At 42.9% G+C, this 22,406-nt stretch overlaps 3 protein-coding genes across 4 annotated transcripts; all 3 read left to right on the top strand.

Moving 5' to 3' along the window:
- The first annotated feature begins 3,083 nt into the window (after positions 1-3,083).
- On the top strand, positions 3,084-6,059 carry cmklr2 (chemerin chemokine-like receptor 2). The gene is made up of 3 exons (XM_079170451.1): positions 3,084-3,219; positions 4,081-4,199; positions 4,307-6,059. Exon 3 carries the CDS (start codon positions 4,341-4,343, stop codon positions 5,418-5,420), a length of 1,080 nt encoding a protein of 359 aa, XP_079026577.1. The 5' UTR covers positions 3,084-3,219; positions 4,081-4,199; positions 4,307-4,340; the 3' UTR covers positions 5,421-6,059.
- A 1,045-nt stretch (positions 6,060-7,104) lies between these two features.
- LOC306704446 (NADH-ubiquinone oxidoreductase 75 kDa subunit, mitochondrial-like) lies at positions 7,105-12,852 on the top strand. The gene is made up of 18 exons (XM_079170805.1): positions 7,105-7,479; positions 7,869-7,963; positions 8,041-8,148; positions 8,264-8,340; positions 8,565-8,646; positions 8,765-8,895; positions 8,985-9,170; positions 9,254-9,388; positions 9,480-9,594; positions 9,700-9,845; positions 9,939-10,067; positions 10,165-10,294; positions 10,380-10,540; positions 10,638-10,792; positions 11,045-11,220; positions 11,312-11,446; positions 11,603-11,675; positions 12,303-12,852. Exons 1-18 carry the CDS (start codon positions 7,401-7,403, stop codon positions 12,392-12,394), a joined length of 2,205 nt encoding a protein of 734 aa, XP_079026931.1. The 5' UTR covers positions 7,105-7,400; the 3' UTR covers positions 12,395-12,852.
- A 426-nt stretch (positions 12,853-13,278) lies between these two features.
- ino80da (INO80 complex subunit Da) lies at positions 13,279-21,690 on the top strand. Of its 2 annotated transcripts, none has more exons than XM_079170807.1 (10): positions 13,279-13,499; positions 15,157-15,403; positions 15,705-16,516; positions 16,641-16,740; positions 16,829-17,053; positions 17,271-17,380; positions 17,514-17,647; positions 17,856-18,082; positions 18,197-18,354; positions 18,449-21,690. In XM_079170807.1, the coding sequence occupies exons 2-10, from the start codon at positions 15,186-15,188 to the stop codon at positions 19,462-19,464; spliced, it is 3,000 nt and encodes a 999-aa protein (XP_079026933.1). In that variant the 5' UTR covers positions 13,279-13,499; positions 15,157-15,185; the 3' UTR covers positions 19,465-21,690. The 2 variants fall into 2 exon arrangements, with proteins under 2 accessions (XP_079026933.1, XP_079026932.1); XM_079170806.1 differs by having other exon boundaries at positions 18,176-18,354.
- Positions 21,691-22,406: the final 716 nt, after the last annotated feature.

The raw sequence follows: 22,406 nt of genomic DNA, 5'->3' as shown, positions 1-22,406 counted from the left end.
TTCAACATTTTAATATTGTATGGCTTAATGCCTTATTGTTGTAGCCTAATATATTATACATGTGTATGTTTTAGTGGAGGATAAAAGCATTTAGACACTTCTTTAATTACATTGGTCTAAATGGTCTTCTACTCAAATTGTTTGCAATAACACAATAGTACACGAGTAAGTACTGCATTCATAATTTAACTCAGGTAGAAACAGAGGTTTTAACAGTGAAGTGTACATAACTATTACAAGTAAAAGTAGTCATTAACCATTAGTGACTAATTTTATAACTGATATATTAATTAGTACAAAGTCACAATTTACTGTTTTAGCTTGTTAAGAAAAACTTAACCACTTTATATACTGTTGTGGGGTGGTTCAACCTATACTATTGTGTCATATTGTTGAAGCTGATCATATGTTTTATATGTAAAAACCTGATATGCAAACTAATAGCTTTAAAAAAATGTAGTGGAGTGTAAAGTACAATATTCCCCTCTGAGATAAATGTAGTGAGCCATAAAGTCGCAGAGAATAAAATAATCACGTCAAATGCAATAACCTCAGATTTGTACTTCAGTACACAAGTAAATGTAGTTACATGTCATTACTGCCACTCTTAGCACACAATTTCATAATCGGCTATCTTATTATAGAAGAACCGACCACAATAATGAAATTACAATGAAATAGAAGTAAAGGAAACACTGGATAGAGCTTTCCCACAGTCAACATTTTTTATTAATAAAAACATAATTATTCAAAAAGAAATTATATCATTAGGGGCCCATACAAACTTGATTACAAATGTACCATGTATAATTGATTTATCGCTACCACATGGGTAGAGAGTGTTTTAGTGACACAGTTGAACAACTAAGTGAAATGTGATATTTGTGGATCCGAGCCCAGTTTGTGGAGACACTAAGGAAAAGCATAAATACTGTTGTTTAGGTGATGTTGGTTGCTTCTTTAAAGGTGCTAAATTCAAAATTCAGAGCATGTATTTGAGGGAGTGCCTCCACATGGCTCTCAACATGGCAATGGCTGAGCTATTGGCTAGTGGCTAACAGTGCTAACAGCAATAACAGTGCGAACAACATCAACAGTGCTGACGGAGCTAACAGTGTTTACCTGAGCGGGAACCGCAGGGTGGCCGTTATGCTTCCGCAACGATGCTATGGGTCAGGAAGGCGTTATCAGCTAACTGCCGTATGAGCGCCATGCAGAGCATGTGTAAACAAAGCACAGAGAAGCTCTGATTAGAACACACACAGAGGGAGACTGACTTCATCATCTGCTTAGATAGAAAATGACTCCATTATATGTTTAGCTAATAGCTATTTGCTGCTATATTAATGCTCTGAATTTCGAATTTAACACCATTAAGTCTCATTAAAAGTCCCAGTGGGGATATTGAATGTGCCCTATAGTCTCTTTCAGAAACAGCAGAAAATCTTCAAGAAAGACTGTGTGACACGGGCCATGAACTATAACGAGTGCATGGCATGACTTGTAGGTTTTATTGGGCGATGCAGATCTCAGACACACAGGGCTCTTGGAGAATGTGACAGCTCCTCCCTCAGGGCTGAGTGGTCCACACAGGGATGAGTTGGTCATTTTGGGTCACTGGAAATTGAGACAACTGAGACAAGGCTGTCGGATGAAAGAAAAAGAGACGAGTAAGCAGCAGAGTCCACATGAAGTCTCTCTGAGTTCAACCTGCATCAGTTTGAAAAACTTTGTTCCTATTACATTTGACAAATGTAATAGCAATAGACATGTTTGTAATTTACTGCTACTTTTTCTAAACAGTTGAAGGTAATATCCCTGGTTTTCAATGTGACTTACTTCTTGTTTAAGATATAAAGGGTAAAACATCACAGGGCAGGAAGTTAAAATGTTCAACCTGAAAAGAAGTTCTGGCTGTGTCTCCATCAGTGATGCAGGTGTTGTGCCTTTAACTGGAGTCTGTGACATCACTGATTGGTATATGCTTGAAAATGAAAACCAAGCAGTGTTATAAACTGTGATGTAAGGCAAATGTACTCAACCCACAAATGAACACTTAATAGTTTTTCTGAATCCGTTAATCAGAGAACTTCTAATTCAAAATCAACACATTTGGAGACACATGGTTTTCACTGGTCAGGAAGGGTGCAAAAAGGTACAGACAAATGTAGTGGAGTATAGAAAGTCAATTATTTGCCTCTGATATGTAGAGTAGAGAAGTCCGAAGTTGCATAAAATGGAAGTAAATAATACTAAATAAATGAAAGAATAAAAGTAAAGTATAACTAGTATTTGTACTTAAGAACACGACTTGAGTAAATGTTCCATTCACATTCCACCACAGTTCAAAGATGCATTTACACATGAGCGTTGGTTAACTGGTGGTGGGAGTGCTACTCAGCCTGTGAAAACAGTTGTATAATGTCTTCTGTGGCTCTGGAGAAGCATTAGCAAGTCTGAGAAAAATAACCCCTGCTGATGTCATCATGGTTATCTCTGCTTGGGCTTGAGGCTTCATTAAAACAATTTTTTTCCAAGGGGGGGTGGAGTTGATTGATGATGAGTGTGACACATGCTATCGATTTGGACCGTTTCTTTTTTTCTTTTTAACTATTCACAAGTCCCCAAACGTTGTGGAAAATGCAGTAATAAATCACTGTAATCCACTATGCTGTAGCTGCCATGCTACAACATAGAACATAGTCAATGCACAAATCAACGTTTTAATATTGTTACTATAGTAACAATATTAAAACGTTGATTTGTGTATTTTAGGAGAGAATCTGCAGCATTCAAAACTTCTCCGTGTATTCACTGAGGGGAGGAAGAGGGGCGCTCCGGGTTTACACACCACAGACTGCGTGGTTTACACTGCTGTTATGAAAAGCAGCCGCAGCTCGGTTTAGTGAATGAGAGCATTCTTCTGTACCGGTGACCAATAACTTTTCTTTATTCGGCGGTCCAAGTTTGACGCGTCAGCGAGGCGCGCCCACTGCACGTCTCCTCCCAACGGAGATGGGTTTGGATGGACTCACGGAAAGACTGCACATCATTTCATGCCGCAGAAAGAGTTTTGAAGCCGAGAGAGGAAGTTACACTGACGAGCCCCGGCAAAACAAAAAAAAAGGGAGCTAAAGGGCTAAACGTTAGCAGTCACGTTCATCCGGGAGCTCTCGTTGTTTTGGTCCAAATACTAATAAAAGGGAGCGCTGCACTTAGGTAAGCGATGCGCTGTCTTTTTTAAATGTTTATCCCGCTAGTATGCCAATAGTGTGTATGTGGCACTTTTAGTATGAGGGGTTTCCCACTCAACATGCTATTAATTACGTAAACAATGTGTTTGCATCGTTTACTGAGATTTGTATGAACATAAAGGAGCCCTTGTTCCTATGAGACAGGTTCTATACTTCTTTGATTGCACTGATTCTGCTGATTCTGATTCGGTGTTTCTCTATTGTTTACTATTATATTAATACTTTTAAAAGGACATGTTCTACGTATAATTATTTTGTTGAGTGATTGCACTGATTTGGCATGGGCCTACATGTTCTCATTGGTCTGTTGTTACTTTTTTTCAACACATTTTTTATGGCAAAAGTCTTTGAAATTGAGATTTAATTAATATTCTTCATCTTAACTTTGTTCTGTTTACTTACACTTTTGTTTTACAAAGTTTATCAATAGGATATATATGAATATATTTGTATTGAAGACTGGAAAAAAGCCTGATAAAAACACAAGTTAAACAACATTCACCTCAGACCGCAAAGTCTTTTTAAATTTGGTGTTAATCTGGCTTGAGTAAAAGTTGTAGTTGGGCCCCATTGTAGCCTTGATGAAGATCCAAATATTAGCGATATGGGAAAAAATCTAACATTTCATCCAGTTACTGGTTTGTTAATAACCTTGGGAAAGATGAACAACTAAATTAAAAGTGTGCGTTACATTGCGTAACAATACAGCATTTGTCAGTTTTTCCATGTTTAGTTATACAACACTATGAATCACACTATTCTGCCTCATCTGTTGGGCATCTCACTCTCCCTGTTGATCCAAACGAATGTTGACACTTTGTTCCAGGGTTACTCAGGTCACACCCAGTGCTAACTTCAACACAGGAACTGGATGATCAGAAAGAGGGACAGAACAGACAACTGGATCCATCTGGAGAACAGCAGCGTAATCACAGAGTGTGTGAGGTGAGACGACGTGTCGTTGATTATAACGGATGGGAATGTTTTAAATTACTGTGTTTATGGATGATCTTAAAGGAATGCATCTTATCATGAGCTTTTCCTTGCCGCAGATAGCTTCACCACAGAGGTCAAAGCTCTGCAACAATGGGTGACTCCGGCGAGGACTATGGGAACTACACCTACGATTACTACCTGGAGTACGGAGACCTAGAGGAACTTAAAGTAGACCACAGGCAGAGGGAAACTATGCACATAATCTCAGTGGTCATCTACATTATTTCCTTTGTGCTTGGTCTGATTGGAAACGGAACTGTTATTTGGGTGATAGCATTGAAAAGCAAAAAGACAGTCACCAATGTTTGGTTGCTCAATCTAGCCTTGGCAGACTTTGTGTTTGTGCTTTTTCTCCCCTTCTACATTGATTACATACTGCGGGACTTCCACTGGGACTTTGGTGTGGTCATGTGTAAGATTAACTCATTTGTGTCTGTGATGAACATGTATGCCAGTGTGCTCTTTCTCACAGTGCTCAGTATCGACAGATATGTTTCTCTGGTCCACCTCAGCTGGTCTCAGAATTATCGCACTATAGAGAGGGCCTGGGTTGTGTGTGGTTGCATATGGTGGCTGGCTGCTGCCATGAGCTGCCCCGCGCTGATTTTTCGTGACACCATGCGCCTACACGACAAGGTGGTGTGCTTTAACAACTTCCACACACAGGATGGACACACAGCGGCGATGAGACACATTATGATAGTGGTCCTTCGTACCACTGTTGGCTTCTTGTTTCCTTTTACGGCCATATGTGTGACGGGTATACTTCTGACAATCAAAGTGAATCAATCTGGCGGCTTGGTTCGGCTGTCCAGCTTCTCCAGAACAGTCTCTGCAGTAATTCTGGCCTTCTTTTTATGCTGGGCACCGTTTCATACTTTTAGCTTGATGGAGTTATCCATACATTCCTCATATTACCTACACAACATACTGAAATCTGGCTTTCCTCTTGCCACCAGTTTAGGCTTTTTTAACAGTTGCATTAACCCCCTCCTGTATATGCTGCTGGGCAAAAAGGTGCGTCATATCCTGAAGCGTGCATGCCTGGACATTACTAAGAGTTCACTGAGAGAGCTCAGCCAGTCAATCTCTGCCACCGAGATGGAGTCTGTGCCAGGCGATCACCAGGACAGTGTGCCAGAGGAGCCTGTGGAGTCATCAACTGTATGATTACAACCATCCTCAGACTGTAGTTGTTGTCCATGACAAACATGAAAGGAAGACCGGGTATTACTTTACTGTAAATGTGGAGGATTTTCGTTGCTGTTCTTTCCAGCTGTAGTGGCAAGATTTTCCTATTTTGTTTCATTTGGACAGAGTTGTGCATAATTACTCTGAAAGGAAAAGCTGAGCAGAACTGTGCAGTTAATATATCTTTCCCTTTAGTTTACATCTGCACAACTCCAGTGATTTGCAATGAAAGAGGCGAGAACAAATAAATAATCACCAAGTATATTGATAATGAATTAATGGTTTATATATATATATATATTAAATATATATCAGAATATATTAAATATATAAAATTCTGATATTTGTTACTATTTTCTGTGATTTTATAAACAAAGTAAAAGTAAAACAAAAGGATTTATCCATATGAAAACATTAGCAATAACGTAAATAACGTATTTAGCCTACTGAACGTGTTATTGTTGTAGTTTACTCTTGAGAAACGACATCTTTTGGTTAGAGATGAGATATGTTGCATAAATCCATTGGTAGTCAACATTACTATGTTTTTATAAAGTTGTATATGGCTGGTATCACCTATTGTATTGTAAGTAAGCTGATTTTTAAACTAATTGAGAGTTGTATAAATGTTTTATTTTAATATATTTCAAGTAAATAGCATATTTCTTAATAAAATGATTATTCTGAACACCTACTGTTCTTTGTACGTTGAGTACTTTCTTTATGTTGTTCGACGTTTTATCTACACACAGTTTACATTGCAAGCATCCACAACCCTAAATCAAGATGTGCATTTCCTTCCATTTCCTGAGGATCTGTTTACCAGCCGTTTCCTGTTATTTCTTTCTGGTGAACTCTGACTCTCCGGATGACATGAGTGTTGGTTTAAGAGAAACTAGTTTACCATCCTCTCTGTGACTGGAAGATTGAATCCCTGGAATAACTGTACAAATCAGGGAAAAGGAGCAAACATTTAGACTTCTTCAACAACTACAATCAGCATCACTTCACTTAGTGGACAACTCAAGTGTACCTGCGACCCCTCCATCGTTTCAATTAAGTGCTCTTTAAAGTGGCTCATCAAAGGATGAAAAACGAATTAACTAGATTAGGTCTGTGTATGTGAGAGACAAATCCTGCTGTAGCTGCTACTTTACCACAGACTAGATCAGTCAGTAATTGCAGGAAAAGTAGAGGAAAAAGTGTCCTTGGATTATTATAGTCGATACAGGAGTACATAATCCGTGACGCAGCAGAATAACAAAACAGTGCGCCATCTGCGTCGCAGGCATCTCCTGAGACTAACCCCAAACACTGGCAAGGTAAGCAACGAATCATTAGGAAATAGTATGAACGTTAAGTATGTCGTTAATATTTAGTCTGCTGAACGAACGTTAGAAACGGATTCTTATATATTAGAATAAACGGACTAGTCTTCTGTAAATAGATTGACCTCACGTGTTACGTTAGCTTGTTTGAAGCGTGTTAACATTTGTGAGTTTGGAGTCAACGTTACAAACGTTGAAATACTGCTTCTCGCGGTGGCAGTTGATACTATGTATCATTGGCGTAACGTTAGAATATGACTATGTCGCGAGCTAACACACTCAGCTAGCGTATAATCTTTGCTTGGTAGTTACATCATTTGGCAAGTCTAACGTTCGTTACATTTGGCGTAGTTTAACAGTTTTAACATGTGTGTTAAAGGGCACCATGAATAGCAGGCTATAACTTAGACGTGTTCTTGTTTTAAAATACGTCGCAGTATAAATTAGCTGCTCTAAATGACCAACGTTTGCTCGTGTTTCTGCTATTGTTTTGCTTGCTCGTTGCATACATGCTTTACGGTTCTTCGGGGTTTATATGACGCAGCAGCTTTGAAAAGTCTTGTCGATACTTGACACATGTGTTTACCAGAAGAAGTAGAACCTTTACACGTGACGTTGACTCTCTTGCAGCATGTTGCGTTTGCCTGTTGTGAGCCGGAGTCTTTTTCCAGCAGCAATTATCAGAGGAAGTAGGGCTGCAACGAACAATGGTAAGACAAATGCCACTTTATCGCCTGATTAATTGAACATATTATGTGTGTCTTGTGTATCAGCAGAACACCCATGCAGTATGCTGTTTGTTGTGTGCAAGCACCACAACCCTTGTCACTGTGCTCCACTGCTGGATTATAGGCAGGATTACAGATTTACCAGAATATACATCTGGTGCCAGGCTGTTGCTGGCTCAATGTAGCCAATAATACTCAGTGGCAATCATGTGTTGTTACTTTGTAATACCCGGGATTCATCATAACAGGATGTGATATAGATGGTGATAAATGATGCAGCTGTTTTTTTTTTTTATAAAGTAACAGTTCTTGGATGAAAAGAAAATGACAGATTTGCAATAAAAATGTTTTTTTTGTGTCTGTGCTTGAAGCTCGCACCGCAGCAACAGCAGCCGCCAGTAACCTTGTGGAGGTGTTCGTGGATGGGAACCCTATCATGGTGGAGCCAGGAACCACCGTGTTGCAGGTAACACGCCAAATCCATGCATACAGTCACATAAGATAGATAGATTGTTGACATATATGACTCAAATCTTGTCACAGGCATGTCAGAAGGTAGGAATGCAGATTCCTCGCTTCTGCTACCATGAGCGCTTGTCGGTTGCAGGAAACTGTCGCATGTGTCTGGTGGAGATAGAGAAAGTTCCTAAGGTAAGCTTCAAGGTCGTGTGTGTTTTTGTGTCTTATTTATGGTAGCCAGCATGCTGCACTTATTTGCCTTGTATAACTTGGAATAATCAGTAATCATTTTGCATTCATCTTGAAGCCGGTGGCAGCTTGTGCGATGCCGGTCATGAAGGGCTGGAACATTTTAACCAACTCTGACAAAACAAGAAAGGCAAGGTAGGATCAAACTCACAAGTAAGACATTGTATTCTGATAATATTACATATTTGTGTTTGGTTAGCGTTAATATTGCTCTGTAATTATTCCAAGTGGACTGTGGGCAACTTTCAACTGAGGTGATATGATAACCCACATCTCTCCCAAGCAACAAAAAAACACAACAAAGTTAATATGTCTTTGTATGAAAGTAGTAGTTCAAAACTCTTTTTAATTTCACACAGAGAGGGTGTGATGGAGTTCCTGCTGGCTAACCACCCATTAGACTGTCCAATCTGTGATCAGGGGGGAGAATGTGACCTACAGGTAAAAATAAATCACCACCAGTGATAGGCTTGAGTGTGTGCATGACCAAAACTGCATTATTTAATTTATAATTTAATATAAGATTGACTAACACGACTGAATACTATTTTGTTTGAAGGACCAGTCCATGCAGTTTGGCAGTGACAGGAGCCGCTTCACAGAGGGCAAAAGAGCCGTGGAAGACAAAAACATCGGTCCCCTTATCAAAACCATTATGACTCGCTGCATCCAGTGCACTCGCTGTGTGCGGTGCGTCACACAATCAATCAATATCTAGAGTACGTTGAGATGCTGAGTAAATTAAGTATATGAAAATAAGTCATTTTTTGCTCCTACAGCTTTGCCAGTGAGATTGCAGGTGTGGAGGACCTGGGCACCACTGGCAGAGGCAATAACCTGCAGATCGGGACCTACGTGGAGAAGATGTTCATGTCGGAGTTATCTGGGAACGTTATCGATATCTGTCCAGTGGGGGCCCTCACCTCTAAACCATATGCATTCACTGCTCGTCCTTGGGAGACCAGGTTTTTGGATTGTGCCCTACCTTTTTGAGTCACCTTTTAGGGTCAACGGTTAGTTTTTACTTATTATCTTTGGTTTTCTGCAGGAAGACGGAATCCATTGATGTCATGGATGCTGTGGGTAGTAACATTGTGGTGACCACTCGCGGGGGCGAGGTCATGAGAATCTTGCCTCGTCTTAACGAGGATGTTAATGAGGAGTGGATCTCAGACAAAACTAGGTACTTTTCTAACGACACACGGTTTACTTTAAGGTGTCATGTATGATGTTTGCGTCATTGCTGAGCTCTGCCTTGCTTCCCGTCCTGACAGGTTTGCGTATGATGGACTCAAAAGGCAGAGGCTTACTCAGCCGATGGTGAAAAACGAGTGTGGGCAGTTCGTTCCCACAACCTGGGAAGATGTGCTGACTCGAGTGGCTGGAGCAGTATGTAATTTATGATGAACGACCTTCTGTAACAGTGTATTATAATTTGCAACTTGTTGTCTCAACTTAGGCTTGTCCTAAGTAACATCTGTTTTTTTTTGACAGTTGCAGGGAGTTGAAGGAAACGCTGTTGCTGCTATCGTCGGGGGCTTGGTGGATGCAGAGGCTCTCATGTCCCTGAAAGATTTGCTGAACGGTTGTAATAGTGACAACCTGTGCACTGAGGAGGTGTTCCCAATGGCTGGAGCTGGGTAAGGCCACAGAGAGAGGGAAACTGAAGATGGGACACAGCCAGTTGGACTTGCCCTGAAGTTTAGTTTCTGATTGTACCTTGGCTTCTTCAGATCTGACCTGCGTTCAAACTATCTTTTAAACACTGGGATTGCTGGCATTGAAGAAGCCGACCTGATGCTTCTGGTCGGCACAAACCCACGCTATGAGGCTCCTCTCGTCAACGCACGAATCAGAAAAGGGTATTTGTGGTTGTTGAACAGTGTCAGACTAGTACATCTGAGTTATGTTCAACAAAAATGTGCATCCTTTAATATGCTCTTGGCGTCTCTGATTCAGCTGGCTTCACAATGAGTTGCATGTGGCTCTTTTGGGAAAGGAAGTGGACCTAAGTTACACGTACGACCATCTTGGGGAGTCTGCCAAGGTTCTTCAGGAAATCGCGTCAGGAACTCACCCATTCTCCCAGGTAACACTCTCAGCAATGTAATGATTGTTATCAGTCAACTTGAAAGTCTCTTCCTAGTCTCTGTGTCTTTTATCTTCTCTGGCAGGTCTTGGCTAAAGCTAAGCATCCTGTTGTTGTGGTTGGAAGCAGCTGTCTGCAGGCAGAGGACGGGGCCGCGATAATGGCTGCTGCGTCAACCATTGCTCAGAACGCTCGCATCAGCAGTGGCGCTGAGGAAACCTGGAAGGTTCTCAACGTGCTTCACAGGTCTTGGAAAATTACAGGGAAAGCTTTCGGGAACAGGGAGTGTTCAAGAGGGATATTTACTGTAATATGTGTGCTGTTTTTTTTTTTGTGTCTTCAGGGTTGCCAGTCAAGTGGCTGCACTTGATCTTGGATACAAAGCAGGTGTGGAGGCGATCAGAAAGAACCCACCCAAAGTTCTGTTCCTACTAGGAGCTGATGCCGGCTGCATTACTCGCCAGGACCTCCCGAAGGACAGCTTCATAGTATATCAAGGTCCGCTGTCTTACTGCACAGCAGCAGAAGCTTTCATTTACATTAATGCATGTCTGGCATCTGATACCCTCCTGTACACTTTGCTTTAAATTGCATTGTGGGTGATCTGATTGCAGCCAGATACTGCTTGACCACATGTAAATGCACCCAACACAATGGTGTTTATCCCTCCAGTAGACACTTACAGAATCTGTCAGGGAGCACCAAACTTTATCTTGCTTAATTTAAATGTTCTGTACCATAACTGCCCAGGTCACCACGGGGATGTTGGGGCACCAATGGCTGACGTCATACTTCCTGGAGCTGCGTATACTGAGAAATGTAGCACCTATGTGAACACGGAGGGCCGTGCCCAGCAGACCAAAGTGGCTGTGACTCCCCCGGGCATGGCAAGGGAGGACTGGAAGATCATCAGAGCCATATCTGAGGTGAACTACCAAAAAAACAACAATAATAAAGTTGTATTAAATAATAAGAAGTAAGACTAAATGCTGTGTATTTTCTCTGTCCATCTACAAGCTTGCTGGAGTGACTCTGCCATATGAAACCCTTGATGAAGTGCGTGCTAGAATGGCAGAGGTTTCCCCAAATCTGGTGCGATATGATGATGTGGAGGAGGCCAACTACTTTAAGCAGGCTAATGAACTGTCAAAGGTCAGCTGTTATCTTCCTCCAGCATGTGTTTAGTGGATTACAGAGGAGGCACTAACAAAGCTTTATTTAAATGTCTGCTCATTCAGTTTTTCCTTATCTTAGTTTGCTTCACACTGTTCTTCATAATGATGGCGATATCTGGCTTATCTCTCTCAGGCAGTGAACCAGGCTGTCCTTACTGGACCCTTAGTCCCTCCACAGCTTACTGTGAAGGACTTCTATATGACAGGTGGGTCACTAGTACTCTGGAACTCCTCTCACTAAACCTAGTCCAAATGTTGTTTTCACTCCGAAATCCTCCAGGAAACACAGCAGTGAGGTATCGCCGCCTTGATTTAAATATATTCATGTTTATTTCATTTTTATAGAGAGAAATACTAATAGCAATACGAATACTAATGTCACATATTCTAGCTTTTATAACGGCATCTAATTTGCAATGTGCCATTATATGCCCTCATTAGCTACTGTGTTAAATGAGCTTTTATTTTCTATCCAAATGGAATATATCAAAATGACAATTCCCACAAAAGTGTTACACTATGGCTGAATAAAGTAATCATTCAAAGTGTCCTGTTCATATGCCAGTCATCAGAGGTTTCTCTCAAGAACAATACAAAATCCAGCTCTGCTAGCAGAGCAAAGACTTTGTGTTGTTTACTGCTGTGCTTCCTATTAAAGGAAGTGTTTTGTTTCTCCTGCAGTTGTTATGAAGGCAAGCCGCCTGGAGCACCCACAATGATTTTGAATCTCTGTTTGAACCAGTAGACTAGAGTGTATGTACATACTCGGAAATGAAAGTAATTGTTTGTTGTGTTTATAGGAAGAAAAAAAATCTTGTGTCATTTGCCCACAGATCCGATAAGCAGAGCCTCCCAGACGATGGCCAAGTGTGTGAAAGCTGTCAGGGAGGGAGCCCAAGCTGTGGACGAGCCATCCATATGCTAAAGATCGATGGATCGCACAACCAAAAAATATATATACGCACAACTCAGCTATTTGCACATGTCTAGAATTGTTTATTTTTGCACTGTTTTATTATAGTAGGTGCCTCATCATCTATGAAAGTTATGGAAGCATGTGCTTCGTGCAGAGTGGATATGTAAGCTTATTTTACCAAATCTCCAAAGACGCCTAACAGTTTGTCTTCGTCTCTTATGCCTTTTTAGTAGGTGTAACCAAAGGTTTAAAATCCTTATTCAAAAGTAAATGTAATATATTGTCTTCTTGTAAAATTACTAACATTAAAAGTGTTAAGATTATATTTTCCTAAAGGTATATGGAGTATATAGTATTACAAGCATGTATATTTGTGTATGAACCAGTTTTCTATAGAAAGCGTAATGAACCCAATTATTTAAAGTGTGTGTTCCTATTAAAAAATGTCGAAAGTTAAAAATATATATATGTACAGGTGCCATGGACGGTGCTGTCTTGTTTTTATGCGAAATCAATACAACTTAGCGCCCATATCTGTCAGGCACGTGGTCCATCATCAGTGAACAGCCGGCAGGAATAGTGGCAGCAGGGCTGGCAACTCATCTATGTGGAGGACGATAGCCGTGGTCCAGGTGGATTTCCACTGCAACACTTTGCAGGACCTCGCAGTCAATAATAGTTTAACCAAATTGCTTAAAATGTGAAAAATGCAAACGGCACTGTCATTCACCGAAACTGCCATTCCTGTCCAAAAGAGATCAGCATGACACTTCAACATTGTAGGGGTTTTTAACAAAGTTGAATTTCCAATATGGTAGGAGAGGTTGTTGTTGTTGAGCGGATTGTTGTCATGTCCTCGCAGTGCCTGTAGTGGTGCTGTGAGGAGTCTGCTGTGGATCCAACAAAAATCCTCAGCAGCCTGCCTACTGCTTGTAATTTGCTCTGGATAGCCTATATTTAAATGCATCCGTATTTCAAGATATACCAAGCTCGATGAAGATCACTGTTATTATCCTATCTCGACTATCGATGCAGAAATAGCCTAGCTGAATCGAATAGACTTTTCGGCCGTCTGTCTGGAGCGAATACCTTACACAGCCCATACCAATTCAAGGTAAGCGAAATAATTTACAGCCTCGGTCTCGATTTCTGAGTGTACCGTTTTGCACTGCTTTCAAACGGCCGAGCGGTCAACTTGAGGCCGCTGTGCTATCGAAGCTAATAGGCCTCCTATTAATGACTCATTTATTTTATAACTTGTGATCTGACCAAATGACTCGGCGCCTTAAGTAGATAGGAGAAGTGATGCAATATTGACAGTTTCAAGTCGTATAGTCTGCTAACGTGACATTATGCAATGATGGTGGCAATAATTCCTATCGATTCTTACGGAGGCCTTCGGGGACAGGCCTTAAGCCTCGTATGTAGACCCTTTGTTTGGAATAATTTGGCTATAAATGTGCTGTGTTTATTTACACAAAATCCCACGATTGGGGTCAGTTATCTCATGTAATGTATGATTACACTAGCATTTTTCTTTATGAAACTAAACTGAAAATATACCTTTTATAGTGTTGCCATTTGCTGATGTTTCCGTTTCCTGGTTAGCTACCGCCTACTAATTTGTGTTTTTAGCTTTGATAGCTTGTGAGCTAACTATTATATTTAAATTTTCGTGTCTGTTTTATGTTGATGAAATATATTTCTGCCCGAAGATAGATCAAGTTATGTCCTGTGGATGTATGTTTCACTTAATAGTTAGATCCGCGTACAATTTAATAGTGTAAAGTTTCCCATCTGTCCATCGGCTTCAAGCTAATGTTGGCAAGCTAGTTCCCCGGGCTCCAATGATAGCCAGCTAACGTTAGTCACCGTTTGCTGCTTGTCCGGTTCTCCGTATCTAAAGTTGTGAACATGAGCCCAGGCTGATATAAATGGCGTTTAGCCAACACGTCCTTGTATGTCCAACATTTACCACAGCTGTCAGAAACGTAGCGCTCTTAGAACAAACCTGAAAACACACAATTCATGTTAAATGTAACAGCTAAGCAACTACTGAAGCAGCTAACGCTACAATAATAGTTACAGTGGACTGTCATATACCCGTAGCAGCCTGGGTGTATGCTTGTTTGTTATGAAGCGTTACACTCTTGTTGAATCTGAAAAGGCGACTTTTTGATTGAGTTGTTTCAGAGTTCAGGTAGTTTTAAAAAAAAAATGATGCACACACAAGAGCAGGTGACAGGTTTCTAGCTTTTAACTTTGTCAAGCAGACTGCTGCTGTCATGCAAGATGCTGTTGTACCAGCATCATCTTATCTTGTAAGTGCTAGCTTGGAGGATAATTGAATGGACTGTTGGCTATAATTACCTATTCTCTGTTTATGATATTTTCACATTCAGAATGAGAAGGTGTAAATGCAACCAGTATTCAGAAGCAAAGTTTGTCTAGACTAAGTTGTTATCAAATAAGTATTAGAATGTCATTGCAATATAGTTTTCTTCACATTATACAGTGAAATAGTAGTTAAACGATCAAGCAACTATGAAATCAGTTGCAATAAAATTATATTGCATAATTATGTGGGCTTCCTGAATATTTATTATCATTTAAATACCAATAATATTAGGGCTAAGAGCTAGGTAAACGGTCACATGTTTATAAAGGTGACTATTTCCATGCCTCTCTAACCTGCATGTGCATGCATGGTTGCCCTCAATATGAAGTGTTAGTGATGTAATTCTTGGTTTTCCCCGACTTTATCCAATCAGCTGATGTTGTCAAGAACAAGAGTCACGTGATGTATGAAGGCAAACACATACACTTCTCAGAGGTGGACAATAAGCCGTTGTGCTCGTACAGCCCAAAGCTCTGCAAGCAACGCAGACTAAATGGCTATGCTTTCTGCATCCGGCACGTTCTGGAGGACAAGACGGCCCCCTTCAAGCAATGTGAATATGTGGCAAAGTACAACAGCCAGCGATGTACCAACCCCATCCCCAAGTCGGAGGACCGCAGGTGTGTATGTTTCATGTGCATGTGTAGCGTATTCCACTGGGGCTGCACAATTAATTTAAATTATGTCAAAATAGCACCATGGCCTACTGCAATTCTTAAAATCTAAATATTTGTTAATGGTGAAATGTGTGTGAAAATACCAATTAAATATTGTTGTGCTGCAGAGATGCCCTGTTACACATATTCTACAGACTTAATAAAACATCTTTGTTTGAATGATGATGATGATGTAAAAATTATCACAAATCATGCCGCAATTACAAGATCAACATTACGCTGAAGTTGTACTCTTGTTTTCCAGATACTGTAACAGCCACCTGCAGGTTCTGGGCTTCATCCCCAAGAAGGAACGGAAGAAGAAGCATGACGCTCTGGAGGAGATGCGCTCCCGAGCTCACCTGGAGTCAGTGGCTCTCAACATAACTGTGCCCTCTCTAGCTCTGAAAGCTCCCAATGGTCTAGATGAACTTCCGCCATCTCCTCCCTGTACACGCCTGTTACCCCTCCCCGATGAGGAGCTGCTGGACCCTTTTGCCTTTTATGAGGACGACACGGATGGGGAGGAGTTGGGTGCTCCTCGGAAGGGCAGCGCCATCAAGAAGAAACTACAGAGTCGGCTGGTGCTCAACCAGAAACTCTGCCATAACACGGACCTCTTCCAGCCACCTCCTGAGCACTTTACTCCCTCCCCTGCCCCCCGTGTCCACCCCTCCTCGCCTCTCAACACTCATCTCCCACGGCAGCAGTCAGGTCTTCTTCAGCCGCCCCAGCACTCCAGCGTGACTTCCTTCATCTTCCCAGGACAGCAGCAGGGTTTATTATGCAATCCACCACCACCTCAGACGGTCAACTTTCTGCCTCCAGGGATGCCCGCTAATGCAGCACCCAGTCCAGTGCAGCCTTCTGGGCCGTCACTCAGCAGGAAAATGCCTTTCACCGCTACTCACTTGCCTGTCAATTGCAAGGACATTGGCAGTAACAATCAGCGGCACACGGTTGTCATGCGTCCTGCTGCCTTCTCACCTTCTGCCAGCTGCCTGGCCAGGTTGCAACATCTGGTGCAGCTCTGTGCCAAGACACACCAGGAGCACGGAGACCTCTTTCCTCATCTAGGTGCTTAATTTAAATGCATTTACCACTCAGTTTTTCCATGCATATAAATTCATGTGGGATAGTGTAGCAAATGAGATTTGAGCCTGCCGAGATAGATGAGCTGCTCTAACAAGTTCTCTTCCAGGACTGGACTGGTCAGAAGACAGTGCTGATGATGATGATGATGAAGAGGAGGAGGCAGAGACTTTTGTTCCTTTCCAGAGCTCTTGGAGACCACAGAATGAGTCGGTATTCTAATACTTTACCCCACAGTTCTAAACTTTTGACCTGGTGCTTCTCGTCACGATTGTCTGTCTGTTGTTTTCTGAACAGGTTGGAGGACGACAGCGGTTCCTCGCGGAGAACGCGGCTGCTTAGGCTTTGTTCGTACCTCCGGGAGAAATACAAGCACATGTGCAGGCAGGAGAGGGCGAGTATCCGCCAAAAGAGATACCGGTATGCCTTCCGCAAAGCCTTGCTGCACGCTGCCAGTAACAACCCCGACTGTGCCGGCCAACTGATCCAGGAGTTACGCGGTGCCTCTCGAAGCTCCTCAAGGTAATCTCGCAAATGTCACAGTCGTCAGTTTATGTTTATCTCCCAGTCCCGAAACCCTCCCATCACCCCGAATGTGTTTTTATACCAGTGCGACCAGCAACGTGTGCTGCTTTTAAGACTGACTCGTTGTCATCTCCTGATTTGAAACATCACAAACGTGGAGCGTTGTCACCGTTTGTTGCTGTTGGCTCAGCCCCGGCTCTGTATGTTTCTACAGTGTGGCTCCAGCGAGGCAGCAGAGCACAGATGCGGGGACCTGCACCGGCAGCACAAAGGGCCAGGCCTGCAACAACAGAGCTCTGCCCTTCACTCGACACTGCTTTCAGCGTATCCTTTCCACCACGTCGCCGATACTACTAGCTTTGTCAGTTTCAGTTGTAAAAGGTTTGTGACTTGTGATGGAGTACTACGATCGTAGGCGTTCTGTCTAGTGTGTTATTTCCTTTATTGTCCTCTGTAGACATTCTGTTGAATCGTTCCCAGCAGCTCTTCGCTAGTTGCACAGCCAAATTTGCAGATGGTCAGCAGTGCTCCATCCCTGTGTTTGACATCACGCACCAGACACCACTCTGTGAAGAGCATGCCAAAAAAATGGTGAGTTTAAAAAGTTGTTTTCGCAGTTAAGACAAGAAGATTGACACCGAAGAGTGGTATTAGTCTTCTCATCTAACTCTGCAGGAAATTGAATAGGCGTATATCCCGAAACATCAAACGTTTCCTTTAAGGTTCTCGTTATTGCTCGTGACTGCTCCTCCTACGGGATAATGTTATGACTCGATGCTCTTTCATACGTGACACACAGGATAATTTCCTGCGAGGGGACGGTAACAGACGAGTGCAGCACCACCAGCAGCAGCAACAGCGAAAGCCACGTAAAAAGACCAAACCACCGGCACTCACCAAAAAACACAAGAAGAAGAGGAGGAGAGGACCGCGGAGGCCTCAGAAACCCATCCCTCCAGCGCTGCCACAGGGGAACCTGGGAATGCCTTCGACAAGCCTAGCGATGCCCTCACAGGCCAGCATCAGGTCTGCCACACTTGTGTCTCTTTCCACTGTTGACCCTCAGAATACCCTCATTCACGAGCTCCCGTGTCACACGTGTTGTGTTTCTTCACTAAGTTTATCCCGTCGTTGTACCAGGAGCCCGTCAACTCCAGACCTGAGTACGGAAGAGCTTCCGGACGACATCACCAATGAAATGGCAGACATTCCAAATGACCTCGAGCTGAACCAGGAGGATTTCTCCGACGTGTTACCCAGACTACCTGATGACCTGCAGGTCTTCGACTTGTTTGAAGGTTGTCATACAGCTGATTCTTTCCTGTGTCTGCTAGTAAAGTCCTCTCTATCTGTGATTTTATGTTTAAATTCTGCTTCTGTGTGTGTGTTTAGGTAAGAATGGAGATTTATTGCCCACCACGGAAGAGGCTGAGGAGCTGGTGCGTGCACTGCAGGCGATGGGGTCCTACCCAGACTCTCTGGTGTGCCTGACCTCCATGGGAGACCTGGCCCCATCTGAAGGAGTGGACCACCGAGCCATGACCGTGTTCCCTGGTCCAGTCCAGCCGGGTAGCATGGGGGACCTGCTCAACAGCCGCATGCCTACGGAGAACTTCACCAGCCTCGAGCTGGAGGACAACTTACTACAGTCCACGGGGGGCCACTTCCCCCCCTCGCCGCCATCTCAGCCCGCTAACCAGCCCCAGACGTCGTCTTCTTCTACAGTAGCCCCCTCCAACCCCTCCCTGCTCACCCAGACCTCCATAACGGAGCGAACGTTTTCCCGGACGCACGCATCCCACGTCCTGACCAAGTCGGATGCGCCCACATCGTCTCCCCAAGGCAGCCACTACAGCAGTGAGCACGTGCCATCCCCGTACAGTGACCACATATCTTCTCCCCACGCCAGCACCTTCCAGACAGACACCCCTCTGCTGCTGGAAGTCCCTCTCAGCGGGGTGCCGGGACCCCCGCGCTCATCATGGAACAATCTCCCTCTCCCCCTCACGGACCCCACACAGTTCGGCAATCTCATAGGATCAGAAAGTCATCTCATATCCACCTCCCTGTCCACGCCCCCGGCCACCACGCACTCTGTGACGCTGCAGCAGCCCATGGCGGCGCTCTCGGCGATGCCCCAGAGCGGCTTGACGGGTTTAACGACTTCCCCCGCCCCGTCATCCTCCCTGCCGGCCTCTTCACACGATCTCCTGACCTCCACGCACCCCAAGCAACAGCTCCCGCAGTTCAGCGCGGCCTTTGGCCATCAACTGGCCTCCCACAGTGGCATCCCGAAAGACGTTCAGCCGAGCCACAGCTCCATAGCGCCCCCCGCTGGCTTTTCCATCGTTAGTGCCACCGCTGCAAGTGCCAACAGCGCCACGCCGCCCTTCACGCAAAGCAAATGAGAGCCGCCGCCACCGCCGCCGGGCCTGCAGCGGCTGCGCGGCGGTCTGTGGACTCACAGTCGCTTACAAATCCAGTCGGCTGGCTCCCGATCGACCACCCCTCCTCATCTGCTACATGTGTGCAATGTGGTAATAGTGCACTATTTGATAATGAATTTGCACAACCTCAATATTTTCTATTTTCATTCTTTGATTCTTTGCCAGGCGGTCTCTGGGATTTTTAAGTCGGTGTGAGTCCACTAGTTCAATGCCTTGTGGTTCTGTCAGCGGTGGGGCTGGGGTGGGGGGTAATGGTCAGATTTTGTGATGAAATAAACGGGTGAAAATTTGCGTAAGGACCTTAGCAGAGATTATCTGTCGCAGTGCTCAGAATTCATTGACGTAGACGCCTCAATCGGTGGTCGGTTTGTTTGCTTTGCCAGTTCAAGTCCTGTCTTTTTAAATGATCAACTGTACCCTGCCTTGCTCAGACAGCCATTGCATTTCCACCTGTTCATACACTGCTTCTGTCCCCCTCTGGAAAAACAAAGAGTACAGGTTGTGATATTTGTGACCCCCCATCCCCCCCATTATGTTTCAAGCTATTTAACTGTTATCATGATATAGAATCTTACCGAGTCAGATTTCACAGTATGAATTTACCAAAATGCTTTTAAACAGCTGTTTTTATATCGTGTATACTGTTTATGTGCTCATTTATCGGTTTGCTCAGATGTCAAATATCTCCGACCTCACCATTGGTTGTGGGACTCTGAGTGGCCTAGTAGACACTTGAAGGTAAATATAGTTTCTTAAAGCAATAAACACATTAACATAACTCTAGCATCGTACGGTATTTTATTGGTCTCATTACATGTAGCTTCACGCGTGAGTCCAGGCTGGATCAGGAACATATTTCGGCCTCTGTAACTGTTTTACAGCAGAACTATTTCACTCAGAGCTAGAGACCAGGGGTCAGGTCAGCCTGCTTCTCTCGGGTCACACACCGAGTGGATTTTTTTTTTTTAAAAAGGCAAATAAATGAGTGTCGGTGTTAATGGTAGGGGGGCGATGATGTGTTGTCCAGGGTCTTTAAGTGTCTACTCGCAAAGGTGCTCTCTGGTCCACATACAATGGTAATTAGTGACTCCAAGGAAACTCACTACAAGACGTCAACGCCAGAACACCCAGAGAGGGCTAAATGACTTAAATTGTATAAAATGGTGTGTTGCGCAGTGTCTGTTTAACTAAAACTCACTTACTGATTATAAGCTAAATTATGCAAACCTGGGGTCTGAGTTTGACTTTAGAAATTGAGAACCCCTCCCCCCCCCCTTCACTGTTACCAACTCATACTGCAGTACAACCACGGCTTCTGATCGATATTATATTAGACATTTGACGGATTGTCAGACATTGTTGAGTATTAGGTATATAGTAGCAAGTCTCTATCTTGGGGTATGTTGGTGAATTACTGAGTAGCAATGGATTTGAATTGTTATTTGCAATGTATTCAGTGGAACCTGTGTCTTGTAGAATGAGTCTCTCGTCTTTTAATGGCTATCAAAATGGTTGTACGTTTGGAGGGATCAATGTTCGTATGCTGTCATTTTTAGTTGTTGAATAATATTCTGATGGGGCGAGTATTTTTGATAGCTATTAAACTCCAGGCAGAAGATTTGCATGGGGCAGCAACCTTTTGTGTGAGAGCATTATTATAATAATAATATTAGATTATGATCACTGGCTTGATTCTCGGTGGTATGAAACATAGGAATATATGCATCATAATTTAATTTAATTTTGTGGCGAAAAACATAATTACACCCGTGTTGTTTTTCAACATAGCTTTGCACAGGAGTGGATGAGGCCGGTGGTGTTTCACTTGTCCAGCGTCTGTCTTGCCTTTTTTTCTTTTCTTCTTCTTCTTCTTCGTCTCTTTTGCTTGGATGCTCATTAAATGAACAGCTGCCATCATTACCAGCTCTGAGCCGGCACCAGACTCCACATTTCCAGCTGTGAGAAGGCCCAGTTCTGTCTCTCCCTTCCAAAGAGAAAGCACACAGTGAAGTGTAAACCCGTAGCTCCACCAGAGACGACTGGGGCTTCTCAGTGACCGCTGTGTTGTAACTAATGGTCATAAACACAGCGCCCCGAAAAACTCGAAAAACTAAAAAAAAAAAACATGTTGGATGGAAATGTTCGCAAGGCTGCTGTATCCACATAGCATGAGATTAGTCACTGCACCAGTTTACCCCCAAAACCACGTAGAACAAAATGAACAGGGCTCGTACTGTTGGCACATTTAACTGCTTGAATTCAGAGATGGCTGACAAATTCCTATACTCATATGAATGTACTGTATTACTGTTTTTAAAGATAGGATGAGCTAATCTAGTCACCTTTTGTTATTGGTCCTTGTTTAATTTGTCTAAGGTATTTTTTGTATACAAAGGTTTACATTTTTATGTATATTTTTCTTGTGTACAAATGATGTAATATGTGTAAAAACACTGTATGTAATATCTGTATATAGTGTGAGAAATATGATCTTTTGTTTTTGGATGTATAAATAAAACTTGCTGTGAGGTATTTGCTGACAGTGTTTTTTTTTTTACTGGGCCGTTTGAGATAATTTCCACTAAACAGGAGGTGAGGTGTAGTAACACGCACACTGCCACAGAGGACTTTCCATCACAATCATTTAATACTAAATGTCACCACAAGGTCCACCCAGTAGCTGTTCTGGAGCTTTTGACCGCATCACATGGTCTTTCTCAGCAGATTCGTATGATTTAAGTTCACGAATTAAGATGGGAAATTGTTTCGAATGATCAGAAGAAGAATTGTATTCAAGTAGCCCAATTTGAACTGGTCATATTGGGGTCACGTCAAACAATCTTATTAAAAGGTCCATTTAGTAGCTGTTGTACAGCTTTCTATCACATTACATGGAATTCATC

Source organism: Pholis gunnellus (assembly GCF_910591455.1).
Source record: "Pholis gunnellus genome assembly, chromosome: 12".
NCBI lineage: Eukaryota > Metazoa > Chordata > Actinopteri > Perciformes > Pholidae > Pholis > Pholis gunnellus.
Note: the sequence above shows the minus strand (reverse complement) of the source record. Positions and strands in the feature narration are given on the sequence as shown.